Raw genomic sequence first — 22,128 nt, forward strand, 5'->3', positions numbered from 1 at the left:
ACAATGACTCAAACGTTTCTCCATCAGGGTCTCGCCTACTCCCAGTCTGTTACTCTCTAAGAGGAGGCCAAGGAAGAACTCCAGTGGTGAATCGTCTATATGGAAGCCTGGAACAGGCGGGCTATCTTTGCGTCTCAACCAGATCCGATTATAGAGTCTGACGCCAGCAGCTCAGGATGTGGATCCCGTTGTATGGAATTCTCCACAGGAGGAAAATGGTCATCCGCAGAACAATCTCTCCATATAAAATGCCTGGCGTTGATGGCGGGATCCTTCACTGTGAAATGCTGGACTAAGGACAGAGCCCAGTGCAGCGTCCCTCTTAAGATGGACAATGTAGCAGCAGTCTGCTACATCAATCATCTCAGGAAAACTAAATCTAAGTCTCTCTCTGACCTAGCCTGGATCTTTTGGTCTGATTGCCTGGACAATCAGATTTCCATCACGGCGGAATACCTCCTGGGGACACCCAGATGGCGGATTGGAACTCAAGGCATTAACAGGATACTAGTCTTTGGCAGCCGCACTCTCAGGTGTTTCAGGAGATACAATCCATGTGGGTTTCTTTCACGATGGATCTTTTCGCTTTTCACATCGATCACCAGCTGGACAGGTGCTGCAGCTGGAGAACAGACCCCACTGCGGTGGCGACAAAAGCCTTCCTCCAGGACTGGTGTAAGGAGAAAGGGTATGCCTTTGCTCCATTCGCCATGATCATGAGACTGTTCGTGCAATTCCAGAGACAAATGGTGGATCTGATGGTAATCACTCCGATTTGGCGATCTCAAGGATGGTTTCCAGCTCTGATGGAGCTTTCTTGGGATTTTCCACTCTATCTACCCCCATTTCCAAATCGCCTCTGGGGTCCCAGGAGAAACAGCATCATCAGGTTCTGCAAGGTTCTCTCCATCTCATGGCCTGGAGGATTACTGGGAACGTTGCAAAGTCCATGATGGAGGAAATCCATCCTTATGGTGAGAGACAACTGCTCATAGCTCTTACCAAACCGCATAGAGGGGTGTCTTCTCCTACCATAGCCAGGTGGGTCAGATGGGCCATGCATGAGGCCGGAATTGATGTTTCATTGGGAGCTCACTCTGTGTGAGGGGCAATAGCCTTGAAAGCTTTCTCCCTAGAAACCTGCTTAGAAGATAGTCTTAGTGCAGCAGAGTAGTTTTCAGACTCTACATTTAGGAGGTTTTACTTTAAACCAGTCCAACATCTAGCATCGCTAGTGGTGAAGGTTCTGGTCACGACATAGGATGAAACATTTCCTAGCTTCGTAACGGAAAGTTTCAACTCTATTAAGGACATGGAGGCGGGGATTAGCCTACCCTTATGTGATAAACATGCCCACCAAACAAAGAGGGACAGTATCATGATATTCTTAAAGAGAGCCTCACAAGTTATCAGTAAGTATAAATGTTTTGATGTTTACGTACGTTGTTCATAGGAGGACTGTTTCAGCTGTTGGCTTGAGGCAGTCATAGTACGCTTAACAACAGAGTTATTCTTCATCTTGTCAAAATTTGTCCTGTTTCAGGGAACAGTGTTTTACACTGTTTTCATTTTAGGAACATAATCCAGGAAACAAGAGTGAATGGGACAACTGTCGGCAGTGTTCGCAGGAAAAAAGAGGAAGAAGGAGCATCAACAGAGGGTCTTGAAGGACAATGCTAACACCTGATAGGACACCATGTTATTACTGTGTTCCCTGTTCTTTATGGAAAATAGAGTTTTGTTGGTTATTTGTTTCTGGCATAACTCTTTCAATGGCTGCTGGTATAAATAAAGTGAAGAAAGAACACGCTAGGAAATATTCTCAATGAAATCTCGGGTACCATTTCCTGCCTAGAAAAATAGTTACTATCAGTAATGCATAGTGAAAAAACTTTGCCCTCTGTAAAACAAACCCAATGACACCTGTCAAACAGGAAAGAGTCGGGAACTTCTTTGAAGCTAGCTTAAACTTTTAATTGACTTTTGAAAGACCTTCCAAAGAATGGCTATTCTCCCTGTGATCCAATTAAACTTGCACGGAGAGGAAACAAGACATACTTCTTTTCTAAAGGGGATACTAGCCTACTCTGCCTAAACAACCTTAACTAAAAATGCTGATTCAGCTGAAAACATAAAATATAATGTTCATATTTTTCAAGTACCATGAACTTGATTTTAAGCTATCAATTCCATAAAACCACAGAGAATTTTTATTTTTTTTATTATAGACTCAAACCTCCTCCAAATAGAATTATATTTTTACTATAATTCCAACCACTCTTCATTAATTCTTTTCACACAGTAGTTTATCTGCCAACATATGATTCTAAAAAGAAGAGTAATGTTGAGAGTTGCTTCTAAACTGGTCGAAATTTATGAATAAAAGTTCACAACACATTGATTACATCCATCAATGCTGCTCAATAGCAAAGACCAAATAAGAGAAGGTAAATCTGTAGTACAAAATAAAATCTTGCTACCCAATAAAAGACGTGTCAAAATACACCCTGCTTCTAAATTTGCCTTGTGAAGATCGAAAACGCCTATTTACTTCTTAAAATTGTAATGGCTATGCAGATCTTTTAGAAAGGTATGTTCGGACGAAAACTTCACTTTTTGTTTTAACACATTGGGTCTTTTCTTGGTTCTTTCTAACACACCATTGACACCACTGCAATCAATCACGCAAATGGAGGACATACAGCTTTGACCTTTCTAACGTTTATCAAGAACTCCAAAGCCTTTTCTGCCAGGAGTAGAATGCAGGAACTGGGACACATGAGAAGACTAACAATAGCCAAGTTGTTAAAGAGAATGGTATAAGAAAATAAAGGGACTGGGCTTTTGGATGTTACTTACTTAAACAAAGCATCCCAGTTGAGCTGGTTACCCCTACCAGAGTCTGAATTCCGATCCAAATGCTGAACAGTTTCAGGATCACGCAAGAGTCGCCTGAACTTTTCTATTTCTTTCTAAAACAAAAATATATTAAAAGCAACATATTTAGCAACTTGTGACTAGACTGATTTTCTTAAGGATTTGACTGTGAAACAAGATATACTTTTACCACCTTTCTTTCAGTTGCTTTGTCGGTTTCAAGACGGCGACAGCAACTAAACAGCTCATGCAGTGCCAAGTTCATCTTCAACTCAGCAGATCAAGTGTCAGGAGTCGGTACAACTGCAAATAAAGGGGGAAAAGCATTTGTATCAAAATTACAGGACAGTCAATACTCATTGATGACAAACATTAAAAGGAGCAAAGGAAACTTCACCCTTTATTATTTCATTTAGGAATTCTGTACCTGCGCTACTTTCCCTAACTTACTTGAAATGTATTCTTCAGTATATTGAGTCTAGGCGAAATATTTCTATTAAAATAGTACAAACAGCAATAATCATGAATAAAAAATGTTAACAAATCCAAAGCGTTCACTTATCAGTAAAAGCCAAATCTTCGACAGTAAACAAAGTGTTATGAGCACAACAACAGAAACCAATAACAACATGGGCTACGCTGTGAGAAATGAACAAGTTACTTACCTTTGGTAAAGTTCTTTCAGGTGGCCACTCTACTGCAGGTTCCTCACCTGGTTGATATTCCTCAGGCATCCCACAGAATCCTGTGTGCCAGTAGTTAAAATCATGAGACTCTGTGCCAACGTTGTTCTGCTTCAGAAGTGACCAGCACAACCACACATAAGCTCCATCCATGCACGTTATTATCAGCTGCATTCTTAGGCCCTTCTTCTGAGGGCGCAGACAGCCTATCAGCAGATTGGCCTTATCATTGTGCAGATCCCTATATTGGGACTTTTTAGATCGAAAAAGAGCCCAGTTCACATAACGGGAAGTTGAAAGGATTGGATGAGGAATCTGTGGTTAGATAAGAGTATCCACCACAAAGAATTATGGAAGATAAGATAAGTAATTTGTTCTGCTGATAGATATTTGTAATCACAGATTCCTGGACTTGTGAACAGATACAAGACCAGTAGCACTCCACATGCTGGGCCTGAGAGCTGTTTCAAGCCGAAAAATCCTGCAAGACTGAGCAGGCAAAATGCACCTCTCGAGGGACAGGACTGTTGTCGCAGTAGCGTTTCATAGTACTGTGTACCGACCCCCACGAAGACGTATGAGAAATATCCAGGACTGGTACTTGGCATGCTAGTGCAGTTTTAGCAGCCTTGTCTCTGATGGAATTACATGTAAACCCTTGTGATGATGCATCTTCATCAGTGTGTAGCAGGTATTTATGCAGATAATCTATAGGGACATGGTCTGGTTTTCATTACTTTGCCCTCCTTAGCCCAACAGAAACCGACAAAAAACTGACTGTCAATCCAATGTTATTTGTGCTATAAATATAAAAGCTTACTGCTATCTTTGGGTGCTAACAATGAAAGTGTTCCACCTCCTTAGGGGGATAAGGTAAGGCAAAAAATCCGAGAAGGGTGACAGCTTGGCTGACATTAAATGGAGTAATCACTTTCAGGAGAAAGGAAGCTTGAGTCCTCAAAACCAACTCATCTGGGAAGAATGTTTTCTAAGGTGGGCCAACAGAAAGAGCCTGAAGTTCGCTCACATGCCTTGCCGATGTTATGGTGATGGGAAAGACCATTTGAACCGCCGAACAACTATCAATTGGCTTAAAAGGTGTGCACATCAAAAAAGTGAGAACTAAGTTCATGTCCCTCTGTGGCATCACAAAGGCTGTTGGGGGAAAACAATGTTGCAAACCTTTTAAAAATCTCATTGAAATGAGTGACTTTAAACAACCAAGCTGGTCTGATAAACACAAAAAAGCTGAATGAGGTGATCAATAGCCTTTAACATATCCCACGTCCACTCATTAATGGACCAGGAACAAAACAAACAACTGATAACTTGGTTTATAGTTGGTCAATTTGTCAGGTGCCACACCATATCATAAATTTATCCCAATGACTGTCGTACACAAATTTTTGGGGAAGACGCCTGGCTGCTAAGATGACATTTAGGTCGAAAAAGGTCAACCTTCATACATGAAGCTGCCTGGAGTTCCCTGTACCACTTAGATGACTTGTGCATGGTTGATACTGATCTTCTTCACAACTCTAGGCAGGGGAGGCAACAGCAGGAAGGTATACAGGAGTCCTGAGCTTCACTGGAGACGAAAAGAGTCAGAGAGAGAGAGAGAGATAGATAAAGAGTCAGGAGAGAGAGAGAGAGAGAGAGAGAGAGAGAGAGAGAGAAAGTCAGAGAGAGAGAGAGAGAGAGAGAGAGAGAGAAAGAGAGAGAGAAAGAGAGAGAGAAAGAGAGAGAGAAAGAGAAAGAGAAAGAGAAAGAGAAAGAGAAAGAGAAAGAGAAAGAGAAAGAGAAAGAGAAAGAGAAAGAGAAAGAGAAAGAGAGAGAGAGACACACACACACACACACACACACACCTTGGAAACTCCAATGCACAAAAATGATACTATTGTGCATCCTCTGCTGTGCCTAGAAAACAGAGTCAATCTTCTTTCGATTGATGGAAGATGCCCAGCACCTCCTCCAGGTGCAACACCAATTTGTGATCCATTAAGCATCAGCAGTTTAATTTATCAGACTTAGCGTTTACAGATCGTGTCCAGTGGTTTACCACCAGAGACATTCCCTGGCAGTCCAGTAACTTCCAGATGCATGAAGCCTCCTGAATATGGGTCCAAGTCCCCACCCATCCCTTCTTGTTGCAGTACCATATGGTGATTGTGAGGTCTGTGAGCACCTACTCCAGCTTTACTCTGGCAGTGGGATTTCATCACCAAGACAATCATCCTCAGCTTCAACAAATCAAAGTGGAGTAGAGTCTCACTGGAGACTAGAGGATCTTCACCTCTCATAGAAGAATTGCATCCTTCACCACTGACAAATCTGGGCAGGGCAGATAGAGGGATCTCCCTCTGACTAAACTGGGGAGCAGTTGCCACCTTAGCATGATGTAAAGTGATGCAGAATAATATGGCACTTTTTCTTTATAGCATTCATTATTTTGTCGTTTTTACACATGGTAACACTGTCTGGGTAAAGATTTCACCTCCTTAGTGTCAACTCAACAACTAAACGTAAATGAAAGATAAACAGTTAACTTTTGAAAGGGCCTTCCACTGCGTGATAACGTAATTTGCTGGGTTTTAATAGCTTTTGATCCACTGGAGCTAGAAATATTTTTTTGATAAAGTCTGCAGATTATGCAGCAGATTATGAATTATTACATGAAGGGAATACCACAGTACAATGCCCAACACAACAAGAGCCCTTCAACTTAATTGGAACCCCTGCGTGCAACTGAAGTATAAAGATATATATATATATATATATATATATATATATATATATATATATATATATATATATATATGTGTGCGCACAAGCGCGCGCACACACACAACTTAAAAACCAAGTGTCCCCGCTATGCAGTTTACGGTAAATATTACATTCATATTATCAATGATGTTATCAAAGATGTCATGAGTGCTGTAATTTGTGGGGTCATTAGCAGTGTGTAGGAAGCTGGCTATGTATACTATATCAAAATGAGATATAGTGTGCACAGAGTCCATCGGTTCCCCAAGAGTCTTAACAGAGGCAATAATAGACAATACTAATGCTCTATTTGTGGTAGTGTGGTCGAGCAGTTAGGCTCATCAGAGGGTAGTGTTAAGCATTTGTTGTACACACACAAGCAATAGAAGAAACACACACTCATTGAATTAACTCCAGACCAATAGGATTTTATATAGAAAAGTATATTTGTGTTACTTTATTACTAGAACCACAAGATTCAGTTCAGAAGTAAATACTGTTGCAGGTATGTACTTAGCATAGACATCAATGTAACTGTTTCACTTTAGTCAAGTTAACAACTTTTCAAGAAAATAGAGAATTTCCATTTTGAAAGTGGACACTGCATTTTCTGAACAGTTCCTGGGAAAAGAAAATAAAGAACAGTTTTAGATGTAAGTACGCAACTTAGAATTCCAGTTTCCAGGTCATAGGTAGTCCACCGTTGGGGGTTCAAGTAAACCTCAAACAACCACCATCAGCAACATGTGGCAGGCAAGGTGCAGAGGTCTAAGTTGAGCAACTTTAACGTGGACTCCTATGGAGACAGAGGGTACTTGGAATTCCGTCTACCAGCAGGTAAGTACCTGCAGCTCGAAGGGAAGACCAGGGGGGATTAGAAGAGCACGGGAGGGGCCAAAAGTAGGCACCAAACATGCACCCTCAGCGGCACCGGGGTGGCTGGGTGCAGGGTGCAAACAGGACGTCTGGCTCCCAATGTTGGTCTGTGAGGGGGGACTGGGCGTCACTACGAGGCTGCAGGTGAGATCCAGGGGGATGTCTCTGGCACACCACAAGTCGGACAGGGAAGAAGGCCACCTGTTTGTTGCTGCACCAGGTGTCTGTTTCTCCAAGGCCCGGGTGCAGTGGGTCCTTTGGCATCGGATATCTTCATCCGGAGCTTTCAGTCAGGGGGGTCCTCAGCAATCCCTCTGCAGGTGTCATTGTGTAGGGGTCAACCCAGGGTCAGCACTTGTTCGGAATCGCCTGGTGACCCTCTCTGGCTGTGTGGACCACCTGGAAATGGGCCATTTGCGTCATGCACAGAGTGGACAAGACTCACACTTCTGGAGTGAGGTGGGAGCCCTTAAGAAGAGGTTTCTTCTTTTCTTCTTTGGACAGGGGCGCTGTCCACAGGAGTTCTTGATCCTCTGTGATGCAGACAGTCCTCTGGAGGTTTTTCAGAGGTCGCTGGACCTTCAGGATGCGTCGCTTTTCTTCTGCAGATTCTTTGAAGCAGACAACAGGCCGAAAAGGGCTGGGATCAAGTCAGTTGTCTCCCTTCCTTCTCTGCTGGGGGTTTAGTTAAGCAGTCCTCCTTCTTCTTGTGAGGTTATCAAGAATCTGGTGAGTTGGGTTCAGACAAGCCCTCAAATACAAAATATAGGGGCGTTACAGGGGTCTGAGCTGGCAGTAGCCAACAGCTATTGTCCTTGAGTGTGGCTACAACCTCCTTGTACCAAACTCCCTTTCTTCAAATGTGGCCACTGCAAGGAGTGTAAGCGTATTTCCAACAGCAGTTAGATCATCTGTGGCCTGGAAGACAGTTATCAAGCAGATGTTCACGTGCTCATCAGACTACTGTATACATGTATTAAACTGTCCCTGAGATTTGTTTATCTGGGGAGTACCTCTTTTCCTCTCAAGAAATGCATTTTGGAGCACCAAAGGGCCATTAGGAATGTTTACGCTAACAACCCTGTAGCAAGACATTTTTCAATTATGCATGAGCAAGATGCAGCGAAATTGCCATTCTTTGGAATTGACAGAATATCCGCGGGGGTTAGAGACAAAAGAATCAGACAGTTAATGCAACTGGAGTCCAGGTATATCCTTGATTTATAGACAAAACATCCCTTAGGTGTCAGTAAGGATGAGGAATTGGAAGTCTATGTAGGTTGAGGTCTCATCTGTAGAGATGAGTTTGTCTTACTTTCCTGTTTAGGAAGAAGTTGGTATTGTTTCTCCCCGAATTATATGATCTTTCTCTTGTTTGCTTAATTTTAATTAACTGTTTACTTGGCTAATTTTTACTTTTGTTCATCTGGGCCTTATGTCCTTCAGCAGTACATCTGACCGCTTGGGCCAGATTGTGATATTGCTTGTTTTTGGGGGTATCTGATATCCTGTGATGCAGTGTTGGTTTTTCCAGATTCTGAGCTTCAACCCTGGAAAACCTATAGGTTTGTATTATAATTCTAAGTAGAATTTTGTTATTGCATTTTTTAAATGTTACTGTGATTGAACATGGCCATATTTGATTTGATAATGAAGGTTTTTCCACATACATCCATTTCTGTGAGATGCTAAAATAAGTAACTTTTCTATGTTGATTACTGCAATTGCATTTACTTTGAAAGGTGGCAGCACTTGTCACCTTGACAAAGGCTCATGTGAGCCAAAACGCATCGGAGTAAAAGTCACTGTAATAAGGAAATGAACCCGAAATACATCCTGGAGTGCCCGGTTTATCTTTGACTTTCAAGGTTTTGCTTCTCATATTTACCGATGTCTCGAGTTCGTCACAGAGCACCTACTCACGAGGGGGATGGGGCGGTATTTACAGCTACAGTCAGCTCTCTGTAGTTATAGTTAGTATTAACAGAGACCAGTATTTCTTGGATTTTTGTCTCTTAATAAAATAACTTTGTCCCCGTATTAATAATCTGCGCAAAATTCTGCAGACCTGTTGCACCCGTTACATTGTCGGAGTAAAAAGAGGGGGGTCCCAAAAATGCTTAAAATCCACTTTATTTTACATTGTCTTTTGTATTTCTCATAGTGGCAATACAGCTGAACTGATTGTAATGAAATTTCACAGCAATGTACATTAAACTATGTAGATGATATTTGCTATTGCAAGTGATGTATTTAAGTGGTTATGAAGTTATAAGGGCTAACACTACATGAAGAACTGAAGACACATTTCTGGGCACGTGCTAATCTAAACCTACAAAAAATACATAATAAATAGAATACATCTTAATCTGTATAAATGTTTTGCCTGCTCTCTCGCTTACAAAATAAAAAACTGTCACAACAAGCCAAGTAAAAATCATCTTTCTTATGCACTGCTGTGCAACAAAACGAAAAATTGCCTAGCAGTAGCCACACAAACTACTATTTGGAGCAGGGCTCGAAAAATCATAAAAATTTTACTAGACCTGCCGGTTGAGTAACTTAAATAATCTACTCGACCTAACTGTAATGTACTTGAAATGTAAACGGGTCTCAAATTGTGTGATCCTAGGCAACTGGTTTACAGTCGCCTTTTTCTTAATTCTCACATATGAGTGCACCTTCAAATATGTGAACTCAGCATTTCTGCAGTACAAAAATAACTCTTTTGTTTGATTAAGCACACTAAAGTTTGCCACATGTTTCACAAAACTCTGGCCCACATACCCATGAGGTCTAGCCCACATAACCTAGGACTTCTTTCAGTTTACCAACAACATTGCCATCAGTGCAGGAGTGTTTCTCAGTTTTGTTTAAACACTCAATTTCAGTAAATATATTACTAAACCGTGATGAGTTAACATATTGTCATCTACACACAGTAACTTTCCATGAAATGTCCAAAAACCTCTCCACTATCTTGTAGCTTTACTGATAAAAATATATAATGCATTAACAATGACAATTGGGTTTCAGAAAACATATCCTTTGCACATCAACATGTAAAATATTCTGATTTGTTTCATCCTATTAAAATATATTTACAGCACACAAATATAAACAAGCATTTTCAATGCAACGGGTCTCGCATTTGCTCAAGTTAGAGCTATTAGCGTTGTAAAGAAAAAAAAAAAACACAGCGCAATCGCATCATGTAAAATGCAGCGCAATCGCGCTGCATGGAAAATAAACAGATAAAGTAGTCTGGACCCCAGGCTGAAAACGTCGAGCCTCGTATGTTTTTAGTAGTTTACCGGTGCTGTGTAGGTGGGCTAAACACCGGAAAAGGCATAACGTATGCATGCCTTTAACAAATGAAAGCAAGCAGATTTTAAAAGGCAAGCCCACGAACCAATGTAAGTGACTAACGTGACATGGGCGTGGTTTGAAGCCCAAAGAGAGATTACAGAATGGACGGAGCGCTTTGCGCTCGCCCATAAAATGGGCTTTCACAACTACTGAAATATATATTGAAATGTTTGCACAGTTGACTTAGTCATTTAAATGCTGTGTGTTAGGAAAAACTTGACACCCTATATCCTTTTATTTTACATTCTAAGCAGCAGGTCACACAGTTCACCTTACAAAGTCCTGGAACTCTGCAGTCAGAAGGAAAATTAATTGTAAGAAAAACTGACTTTTGGCCTCTGTTTGTGAGCACAGAGCAATTGTGACATAGGAACAAGAGTTAAAGGCATCTTTTATTGCCCCTCCACTTTTCAACTGAACAGAACTCTCCAGAAGGGACAAGCAAATATTAAAAATAGCTCGACCTGATCGCCAACGAGTGGTCCAGTGGATTTTTCAAGCCCTGTGGAGGACATGATAACTGGCCACTGAGAAAAAAAAATAACAATTTCAATTAACTAACAATGATTTCCTTTCATTCACTGGTTTCGTATGTAGCACAATCATTCTAAGAGTAGCAAAGAAGCCCAAAGAATAAACTAGACTGCATATGTAAAGTTTCAGATTTACTACATGAACAACTGGAAGACTCATTTAGGGTCACATGCTAATAGAAACATACACAAATACATATTGAATAGAATACATCTTAATCTACATACATTGTCTTTGCATGCTCTCATGCACACAAAATAAACCTGTGCTCAACATGCCAAACAAAAAACATCTTATCTTCTCCTGGGCAACAAAATGGAAAAGTGACCTAGCAGTGAGCTACACAAACTACTATATAGAGGACATGGTAATTGGCCATTAGGAAAAAAAATAGTCTTAATTTTTAGAACAATGTTCGACTTTCATTCACTTAGGGCTTCATTTGTAGCGTAATCCCACTAAATGTATCAAGGAACCTAAAAAATAAACTAGACTGCATATGTAAAGTTTCAGAATTACTATATGAACAATTAAAATATACATTTATGGTCACCTGTTTATGTAAACCAATACAAAAGCACACAAACACAACAGATAAAAAGAAAGAAATCACATTAAATACAACTGCTACTCTGTAGCTATAGTTAGTATTCCTAAAGATAGGAACTCCTCTGATATTAGTTCCCTAAAAACTTTCCAACCATTTAACGAATCACCATAAAACTTTCCAGACCTATAGCATTTTCTACATTTTGAGATGCCGATTTTTGTGGTGAATCACAAAGGAGGTACAATGATAAAAGGGGTACCAAAACATATTTTTCCACCAATCCACTTTTCCATAGACTATTGTATCTGACGTAGGGTGAAAAATGGGTAAATGGATTTACGTGAAATTTGGCAAGGTTAAACATTAGCGTGCAGAGATGATGCTTTTTGGGTACTGCAGTTAAGTAGGCTAAGTATTCATTTAAGTAATAAAGCATTTAAACGTAGTGATATCTGTCACGGAGGTAAGATAGTGGAATTTCACAACATTTTTGTAAACTACTGTAGCCTGGCCAAAAACGTATTTAAATATATATAATAAATAAATATAAAAACACTTCCCTACCTACTACCACTTTAATAAAGTGGTAATAGGAAGGGGCCTACTACTTACTTATATCTAAGGCCCGAATACTGTACACAGCCAAAGTCTAGTGAAAACAATGTGGCTTCTCTAAAAAGAGCAATTATCCAATTACATACTGGCATGTCATCGCCATGTACCACGGTGTACTGCAAAGTTATCACAGTTTACCATTGCCCAAAATATAACCAAGCTGTATTATTGGATTGTAGTATCCTTGCTCATGCATAGTATCGCACGGGCAACACAATACTAACGTCATATTTACAAAGTAATGCAAGGCCACCATGCATGGTCCTGCGTTGATTAGTAAATCTGAAAACGCAAGGCAGCGCAATTCACTGTTTTAAATTACCCCATAATCTACATTGCAGCTAAATTCTACATACATCTGTATACCACACTACTGTAACCACTCCACTATGTGCTATTCCACTCTACGTCTCTTATCTGGACGAGACTTCTCTACTCCACACCATTCTACCCTATTATTATATACGCAACGTCACTGCATGCCACTCCACACTATTACATTGTACGCATCTCCAATCTACTCTTCGGTATTACACTGTACACAATGCAACTACACTCTATGCACCTCCACTCCACACCACTCCACTGGAAGTAACTCCATTATACGCTATTCCACTTTACGCCATACTAAAGTACGCCTTTCCACTCTATTCCACTGTATGCCACTCCTTTGTACGCTACCCCACTCTAAGCGACTCCAGTATATGGCGCTTCACTCTACGCCACTTAATTTGACACTATTTAATTTGACGCCACTCAACTGTATGGTATTACCATCTATGTGACTGTACAAAACTCCAGTCTATTCTACTCCATTACATGCCACTCTACTATACACTATTACACTCTAAGCCACGCCATTACACTATACACAACTCCACTCCACGCCAGTCTACTCTATGCCATTACACTGTATGCAACTCCACTCTATGCCTCTTCAGTGTACACCACTCAACCATATACTAGTTCAGTATATGCTATTCCACTCCAAGCCATTCCACTGTATGCCACTCCACTCTATGCTATTCCATTGTAGGCCACTACACTGTATGTTATTCCAATGTAATGTATGCCACTCCATTCAATGCTATTCCATTGGACGCCACTACACTGCACACCACTCCACTGTATGGTATTACACTTTAGTCCATTCCAGTGTAAACCACTCCAGTCAATACCACTGCACTGTATGCTTCTCCACTATTCCAGTCTACGCCCCTCGACTGTACACCACTCAACTCCACTCTACTCTATTCCACTAAATGCCACTCGACTATACACTACTCCACTCTACGCCACTCCAGTGTTAACCACTCCATTCTGTGCAAGTCCATTGGGTGCCGCTCCACTATGTGCGATTTCCCTTTACCCATTCTACTGTGCACCACTCCACCTACACTACTCCATGCCACTACACTATTCTACTGTAGGCTATTTCACTGTACGTCATGTCATTCTATGCTATTACACTGTACTCAACTTCCATCTTTGCCCCTCTATAACAATCTATGCACTCTACCGCACTCCACTGTATGCTATTACACTCCACAATACACCACTTATCTGTAGGCCACTACACTAGGTTATTACATTCTATTCCACTCCCCTGTATGCCACTCCAGTCTACGCTACCCCATTCTAAGCTATTCCCCTTTATGCCACTCCACTGTATGCTACTCTACGCTACTCTCATCCACTATTTAACTCCACTCTACATAAACTACCACACTCAATACACTCTACTAGACTCTACTCCACTTTAACCCCGTTCACCCCAATGTCCAAATCTGTACTCCACTCCATGCCCATAAACTCTATTATACAACACTACACAACAGTTTCAGACACTGTATGACGCAACACTCCACTCTACTGTCTGAGACTCCACTCCAATTTATAAGTTTCTTCAACTCTACGCCACTTCAATGTATGGCACCCCACTCTAATCCACTGTACTCTACTCCATGCATCTCCACTGTACAGTATTCCACTTTACGCCACTTCAGAGTACACCACGTCGCTCTATTGTATGACACTCTCCTCCACCTTATATAAGTCCACTCTACAAAAGTCTACCACACTTCATGGCACACTTGACATTCTACTCTATCCATGTGTACTCCACTCTATGCCCATACACTCCAATGTGCAACACTCTATCTGTGCAACACTCTATCTGACTATACAACACTTTTCTATCTGACACACCACTCCACTCTAATGTAGAGACCCCACTCCAATTTATAACAGTTTACTACCTACGCTACACCATTACACTACACGTCACTCTTTGACACACCAATATACTGTATTATACTTTAGTTCACACTAAGCTACACCACTTCACTCAACACCACTGTACGAGACTTTACCTCAAGCTACGCTACTATACAACAAAACACTATATGCAGCTCTACTGTTTCACACACTACTGTACTCTATGCAACTCCACTCTATATGCCACTATTCGACATCTTACTCCTTGTAGGAGGCTGGCTCTCTATGTAGTGTGTAAAGCTAGGCACACTATGCAGGGGGTTCAGGCAACCACACATTGCTTTACAGAAGTAAAAACTAGATTACCTAATGCTCTAATTTTTATGGTAGCTTGGTCGAGCAGTTAGGCCAATCTTGGAGAAGTGCAAAGCATTTGTTGTACTCACAGAATCAATCATGCAACTCACATTCGAATGAATAACTTGAGACCAATTTATAAAAATATTTCAGATTTTTATATAAATTTTAAGACCAAGATTATCAAAAATTGGTGAAGTACTTTTGGAGATATGGATATGCATATTTGAAGTTTAATAAAAATCGTCTTTTTGTGCTTAATTACACACCATAGAAATCAATGGAAAGTCGCCTTTGAAAATATGTATTAAATCACAGTTGCTTTAGCAAGCTCTTCTTCTGCAGGTTGGGCGAGGTATTCGGTGGGCACACTGTGCCAGCTGGAGAAGTTTGGGTCCGGCGGGAGCAGCGGAGAAGCTGGTGCAGGGCCACTGCAGGAGACCACCTGGAAAAGATCGGTGCAGGTAAGATTAGAGGTGGTTCCTTGGGTCCTCTTGGAGTATCAAGATCGTAAGGGGTGAGGGACCCTTAGGGCACAGCAGGTTCTTCGCTACAGGGCACAGGGCGGCCGGGTGCAGAGCAAACTGGTAAGCCAGGAGCTGTGCGCAATGATGCCCTCTGGACGAGGAGGTAAATCACTTCAAGAGTTGCTTACAGGACAACGGGGGCACCCTGGTGGGAGGTCCGGGGTGTTACTGAAGTCCCCTGACTTGGGCTTCCTCGTGGACCTTTTTCAGTCCTGGGCAGACTGTTTTTTTTTGGTGTACCCAAGGTACTGGTATGGTTTGGCCACTGGAGGGTGCAGCGCCACCAAACTTGTGTGCAGAGTTTGTCCTTGTGGCTGATGGTGTGGCGTCGGGACCGGCTGCGACTTTCGGTTCGGGAGTTAGTGGCCAGTCAGTGAAGTGACCCTTACTGGGTTGTTGGTTTTTTCATGGTTGCAAAGTAGTACCTCCACTCTGGAGGGAGTTCTTGGGCGATTGGTTAAGCCTAGAGGTCCTCTGGGTTTCTTGAAGTCAGTCCAGTTATCCAGCAGCTCCTCAAAGGCAGGATTTGGCACCTTTTCTTTGTACAGCAGGACCACAGTTCTCGTGCCTTGGGTCTTCTTGGTGCTGGTCTTCTTTGTGTCCTTCGAATCTGATTACCTGGTCTAGGGATGCCCACTAAATACAGAATTTAGTGGGTGTTTTAGGGGGAACCTGGGAGTAGGACAGTTACCTTTTGGTGGCTACAGCCACTATAGTGACCACTTCCTGTGGGAAGGGTCACTGCCCTATCCCTGATTGGAGGAAAATGAAATGGAGTGTCCACCTCGCAGGCAACACCGTAGAGGTGGTGCATGCCAGCTAGGGCCACTCCCTCTATTCTTTGTGTGGCTTCCGCCTTTGCTCCCGCCAAAAGTGGGAGTTGCAAAGGGGGTGACCATCTGCTGCTAGCAGTAGGCCTGGGGGTCAAGTTTCAAAGGTGGTAAGCCCTTTGAAGCTCACCAGCAGGGCAGTGCACATTCCAGGCGGAGGGAGTGTTAGCACCTCCACCCAGGAAGGGCATTGTTTTGACTCCCAGAGAGCAGGAGCTCTCAGCCCAGGGGTTCGGACTTGTGTCTGGAGGTGGCAGGCTGGTTAGGACCAGGCAGCAACCATGCCATGGTAGTTAGCTTTTTGAAGGGGGCACCTCTAAGGTGATTTTATAATCAATCCAGTGCTGGCACCAGTTTGGATTTATCATTCTGAGTTGTGTGATACCAAACATCCCATGGTTCGGAGTGGCCATCATGTAGCTGGGAACCTCGTGTTGACCAGTGTCCAGCACATGGATTACAATGGCCGCTCTGTTCATTCACAATGTCTCAGGTTTGGCAAGGACACAGTGGGGGCATATTGCTCATACAGCTATGCCCTCACATATAATATGGTGCACCCTGCCTTGGGACTGGAAGGCCTGCCAGAGGGGTGTTTTATCCATAGTGTATGCAGTGCATGGTGGACGGGGCACACAGGCAGTGTGCCATGTCGAGTTTGTGTTTTAGAATTGCACCACCAGGACACCCAGCCTGCAATGGCAGTGTTGGGTGCAAGCAGCTTGGTCAACACTGTGGGGGTGATTCTGATTCTGGCGGGCGGCGGAGGCCGCCCGCCAGAATTCCGCCCCCATTATACCGCTCCGCGGTCAGAAGACCGCGGAGGGTATTATGAGTTTTTCCCTGGGCTGGCGGGCGGTCTCCAAAAGACCGCCCGCCAGCCCAGGGAAAAACTCCCTTCCCACGAGGATGCCGGCTCGTAATCGAGCCGGCGGAGTGGGAAGGTGCGACGGGTGCAGTGGCACCCGTCGCGTATTTCAGTGTCTGCAAGGCAGACACTGAAATACTTTGCGGGGCCCTCTTACGGGGGCCCCTGTCGTGCCCATGCCATTGGCATGGGCACGGCAGGGGCCCCGCGACCCCCCCTACCGCCATCCTGTTCATGGCGGCTTTCCCGCCATGAACAGGATGGCGGTAGGGGGGGTCAGAATCCTCATGGCTGCGGAGCGCGCTCCGCAGCCATGGAGGATTCAAACGAGCAGCGGAAAGTCAGCGGGAAACCGCCGCGGTCAGAATGCTCGTTGGAGCACCGCCAGCCTGTTGGCGGTGCTCCCGTGGTCGGTGGCCCTGGCGGCCACCGGCCGCCAGGGTCAGAATGACCCCCTGTGTCTCCATGGGATGAACAGGTTAGTGTTTGACAGTACAGCAAGCCCAAGTTTAAATTCCCACCCAGACACAATGGAGGCTTGTTAAAAATGGGGTCTCTAGTTGAGAGACATATACACCATTGTCTAACTAGGGACCACAATCCTAGTCTGGGTAAGTCACAAACCAATCCAAACTATCCTGTGCCCACCCTCTGGTAGCTTGGCACTGAGGAGTCAGGCTTAATTTAGAAGGCAATGAGTAAAGTATTTGTGCAATACATCATACAACAACACAGTGAAAATACAACAAAAATACACCACACATGTTTAGAAAAATAGATAATATTTATCTGAATAAGATAAGGTCAAAACAACAAAAGATCCAATAAGCACATGTTGAAATATCACTTTTAAAATGTTTAAAAGTGTCTCAATCCTTAGGGAAAAAAAAACAGTGGTCTCTTTGTTACACACAGTACCTAGTATGCGTCAAAAATAACACATGGAGATCGCAGAGGGGGAGAGGCGTGGAAAAATAAGGTGTTGCGTTGAATTTGCCACAGCAACAGTGGGCTGCTATCCCTTTGTGTGAGGGCAGGCCACAGGCCTTCGAAATGTGTCAGGCCCTCCACCCTTCCAGCCCAGAAAGACCCATTCAGTATGCAGATTTGATGGATGTCCTGCGTTTGTGGTTGCCTGGGTGAAATGTACATGGAAGCTGTAAACCCGCACAGACCAGATGTTGCTTGGAGAAAGGCTGCAAGCCACAGAAGGTTTTAAGAGCACAGAAGCACCCACTTTCTAAAAGTGGCATTTCTAAAATAGTAATAGAAAATCCTGCTTATTGGTGAGATTGGATTTTACATTACAATTCTGGCGATACTAAATATGACCAGGTTACCCCTTTCAGATCAGAATCTACCACTCAAAAAGTATATGAGAGCACTCCTAATACTAGTCTATGAAAGGAGCAGGCCTCACAGTAGTGGAAAACTAATTTACGAGTTTTTCACTACCAGGACATATAAAACACATATGTACATGTCCTGCCTTTTACCTACATGGCACCCTGCCCTATGGGTTACCTAGGGCCTACCTTAGGGATGACATATGTAGACAAAGGGGAGTTTAAGGCTTGACAAGTACTTTTAAATGGCAAGTCGAAGTGGCAGAGAAACGGCACACACAGGCCTTGCAATGGCAGGCCCAAGACATGGTTAAGGGGCTACTTATGAGGGTGGCACAATCAGTGCTGCAGGCCCATTAGTAGCATTTGATTTTTAGGCCCTGGGCACATGTAGTGCACTTTACTAGGGACTTATAAGTAAATCAGACATGAAACTTGGGAATGAACCAATGTTACCATGTTGAAGGGAGAGAGCATATGCACTTTAGCCCTGGATAGCAGTAATAAAGTGCACAGAGTCCTAAAAGCAGCACATTGTCAAAAAAGTGGAGGGAGGCAGGCAGAAAGTGGGGGAATGACAACCCTAAGGCTGTCAGGTCTAACAAGGCTCAAGAGGTTTTCCCAGCTGATTTGGCATACATGCTAGGGAGTTTACAATGCAAAACCCAGGCTTTGTCACAGCAGTTAGATGCTCTTCAGCCCACACTTGCCACTGAATCGCTTCCTTTAAGTAAATCTGTGTTCTTTGGAGCAAGGTCTCAACCGTTTCAAGTCGGGGCTGCTCGAGAACAATCATCAAATAATGCCTTGGTAATTTAGGTCACTACACCATTTCTGGTGCCATTAGCCACCCCAGAGCGCTATAAAGGGGATCCTGCTAAGTTTGCTATATTCTTAAATCAGTGTCACCTTCATTTTTTATGTTGACCAACCTCTTTTCCTGATGAGCATTCTAAGGTGACATCTGTTCTCTCATATTTGGCCAGCACTGCTGCCTCACGGTCTATTGCATTAGTGGAATGGGATGGTCTGTTACTGTATAGCTATCAGGCCTTTAAAACAGAATTGAAAAAAAATGTTTGATAAGCATATATTTATACAAGCAGCAGACTCAGAACTGCACAATCTAAAATAAGATAATAGGGATTTGCTGACATACATAACTGCTTTTAATAGACCGGTGGTTGAGGCCGATTGGCCAACAGAGTATAAGGAGTCCTTGTTTTATAGAGGGTTAAAAGATTACCTTAAGGATCTTTTAACTCAAGTAGTTAATCCACCCAACTCTTGGGAAGAGCTAATTGATATAGTGGTCACATTGGATCAATGGTTGTCGGAACGATACCGTATTTTGGCCATGCCCCTTGGGATGAAGGAGGAGGGACAAGGAGGAGGTACAAAGAGGCAGGACTAAGCACTAGCAAGCAAGGATTTTTAATTTACACTGAAACAAACAAATGAAATGGCTTTAAGCCCACTGTAGACGTATACAAGAGGTTGCACGCTTACATTCAAACTAAAAATGGTATAAACAGCTGCATAGAGCTTTTTCCTTTCTGTTGTGAAAGGGAGAAGTAGCAGAGATGGGGCAGATGGGAGTTGGAATAGAAACAAGGCCGGGAGGGTGGATGTGATGGGAAACGAAACAGAGTGGCTGCGGATAAGCTAAAAAAAGAGCTATTACATGGCAAATAACCACTCAATACATTCATACACTGCATCCACTAAGCAAGTACCTACCTAAAAACCTAGTGCCTCAAAGTATAGTCCCCTGTCGGCTCATCACCAACGACAGAAACCTCAGTGTGCCATAAACACGCCACAAGCGGAGGGGGAGGGGCTGCATGTATTCTAACTGGCGTTCTTGTAAAGCGTTCCAATAACTTCAGACCATGTTGGCACTAGACACGGCTCACAAAAACAGTTCTGCTCTGGTGTCCACATTCAGCTCTCTCAGTGCAGCCTAACCTTGCCTGTAGCACTGTTACTGTTCCTTTAACAAGACAACAAATACAGCTTAGTCAGTATTCCTCTAAGCTGAGGTATAAGCATCATTACCTTTTTAAGATGAAAACTCCTAAATACAGCTCTGGAGGTGCATTTCAAGACTGCCTGCACTGCCCCGACCAGGTACCACACACATCTCTGAAGCTGTACCTCAATCTTGATCGAAAGCACCCCGGATACGCCGCACATTAAATTTTTAAGGAACCAGATGACAAAATAAAATGTGCTCATTGCACCAGTATTTTTGCCAAGATAATCCGACCAGCTAATTAATTTTTTTGTAGCTGAAGTTTGCATTTTAAAACATTTGCTAGTAGGTAAATTGAAATACAAAGGAAGGTCAGTAATTGACACGTAAAAATGTTTTTTTTAAACAATATTTAGAGAGCCAGTGATTAATATTTGTGGAAGAATGAGCAGCAAGAGTTCCCCCTAATGTCCAAATTGAGAACTTCAGCTTACATTATTGGGATCCCAATGACTGTTAATTTACGATGGGGCTTTGAGAGACTGGTGCCTATGTGCATTTAAGATAAATTCTGCCTACACAAAACATTAGATAAAGTATGATAGTTCATTGTGCCATATGCTCGAGTGACAACTGCAGGTTGCAGCATGTTTTAATTCCCACTCTGGAGACTAATTCCTGTTATGGTTGTGAGGCCAATATAAAGAATATCAAGTTTGATTGGATAATAATTTTAGGTACAATTGCACTGCACAATACGGTTTGGGATTTGTTCAAAGCCTCAATGCCCACTACAACGCTTATTGGCACAATTACATAGCTGAAGACGTGCAGAGAATGTACTTTAGAAATGAAACAGCTGTGTTAAATAAAATAATGTAATGTACTCTAGTGCCCTCGATCATACTGTGCACTATATTAAAAAAAAATATATATATGAGCAGAAGAGAGGACAGGACTGACTGACAGCGCAGAAACCGCAGCCAAATCACAGCGCTAGCAGCAGATGGCCAGTGGAGGGACACTAATTAAGCCTAATGAATCTGTACGTGGTCTGTGCACCCTGGAAATAAAAGGACAAGACACATGGCTACCATTGCCCAATGAAAAAACAGCAAAGAAGAACAAACACTGATGATAACAAACGGTAAGCTATGGATGAGTTTGAAGTCCATCACTAAAGACAAAAGTCTTGCAGGCCAGAGCGCATGCGCTCGCAGGCTTGACAGAAAAACAATAACAAAGGTAAACAAGCATTGACAAAGCCAAGCTATATGCAATGCAGTCTTTACAAAGTCAGAAAAGTCATCAATATGTTAAGAGTTGCAAGAGTCTGTTAGTGTTAAATTATGCTTAAAGTAGGAACTACACGTTCATCAACCCTGTAGAACATAGCAGCCTTGACATTCCCCATTCAGGCTGCAATATCAGTCTTGAGCTGTCCTGAGAGACACTATGATCCACATGCTGAGAACAACCACACTGAAGTATTAATTGCTCTAAAGTAGACTCACATCATTCACACTGTATTCCATACAACCTGATATCTCCCCTTTTTTTTTAATTTAGACACAATTTTCTCCTACACAATCACTACGAAATATTCTCCAAATTCCACATATGCATCTCAGCAGTATCCAGATGAATGATCATAATGATCACCTTTATGAGACTGGAATTTCTATGCCACTTTCTTATTTACCCTGGGCAACCTCATTCGGATACTGTTGTGGCCATTCAC

At 42.7% G+C, this 22,128-nt stretch overlaps 1 protein-coding gene across 1 annotated transcript in view; it reads right to left on the reverse strand.

Annotated features, from left to right (window-relative positions):
- ATM (ATM serine/threonine kinase) overlaps nt 1–22,128 on the reverse strand; it is a 1,319,133-nt gene that overhangs the window by 1,292,391 nt on the left and 4,614 nt on the right. The window contains exons 2-3 of the mRNA XM_069202321.1: nt 3,071–3,180; nt 2,860–2,972 (exon numbers count right to left, since the gene is read on the reverse strand). Coding sequence (XP_069058422.1) covers nt 2,860–2,972; nt 3,071–3,142 — 185 coding nt within the window. The 5' untranslated portion in view covers nt 3,143–3,180. The remainder of the gene's footprint in view (nt 1–2,859; nt 2,973–3,070; nt 3,181–22,128) is intronic.

Source organism: Pleurodeles waltl, chromosome 8 (genome assembly GCF_031143425.1).
Source record: "Pleurodeles waltl isolate 20211129_DDA chromosome 8, aPleWal1.hap1.20221129, whole genome shotgun sequence".
In the NCBI taxonomy this organism is placed as follows: domain Eukaryota; kingdom Metazoa; phylum Chordata; class Amphibia; order Caudata; family Salamandridae; genus Pleurodeles; species Pleurodeles waltl.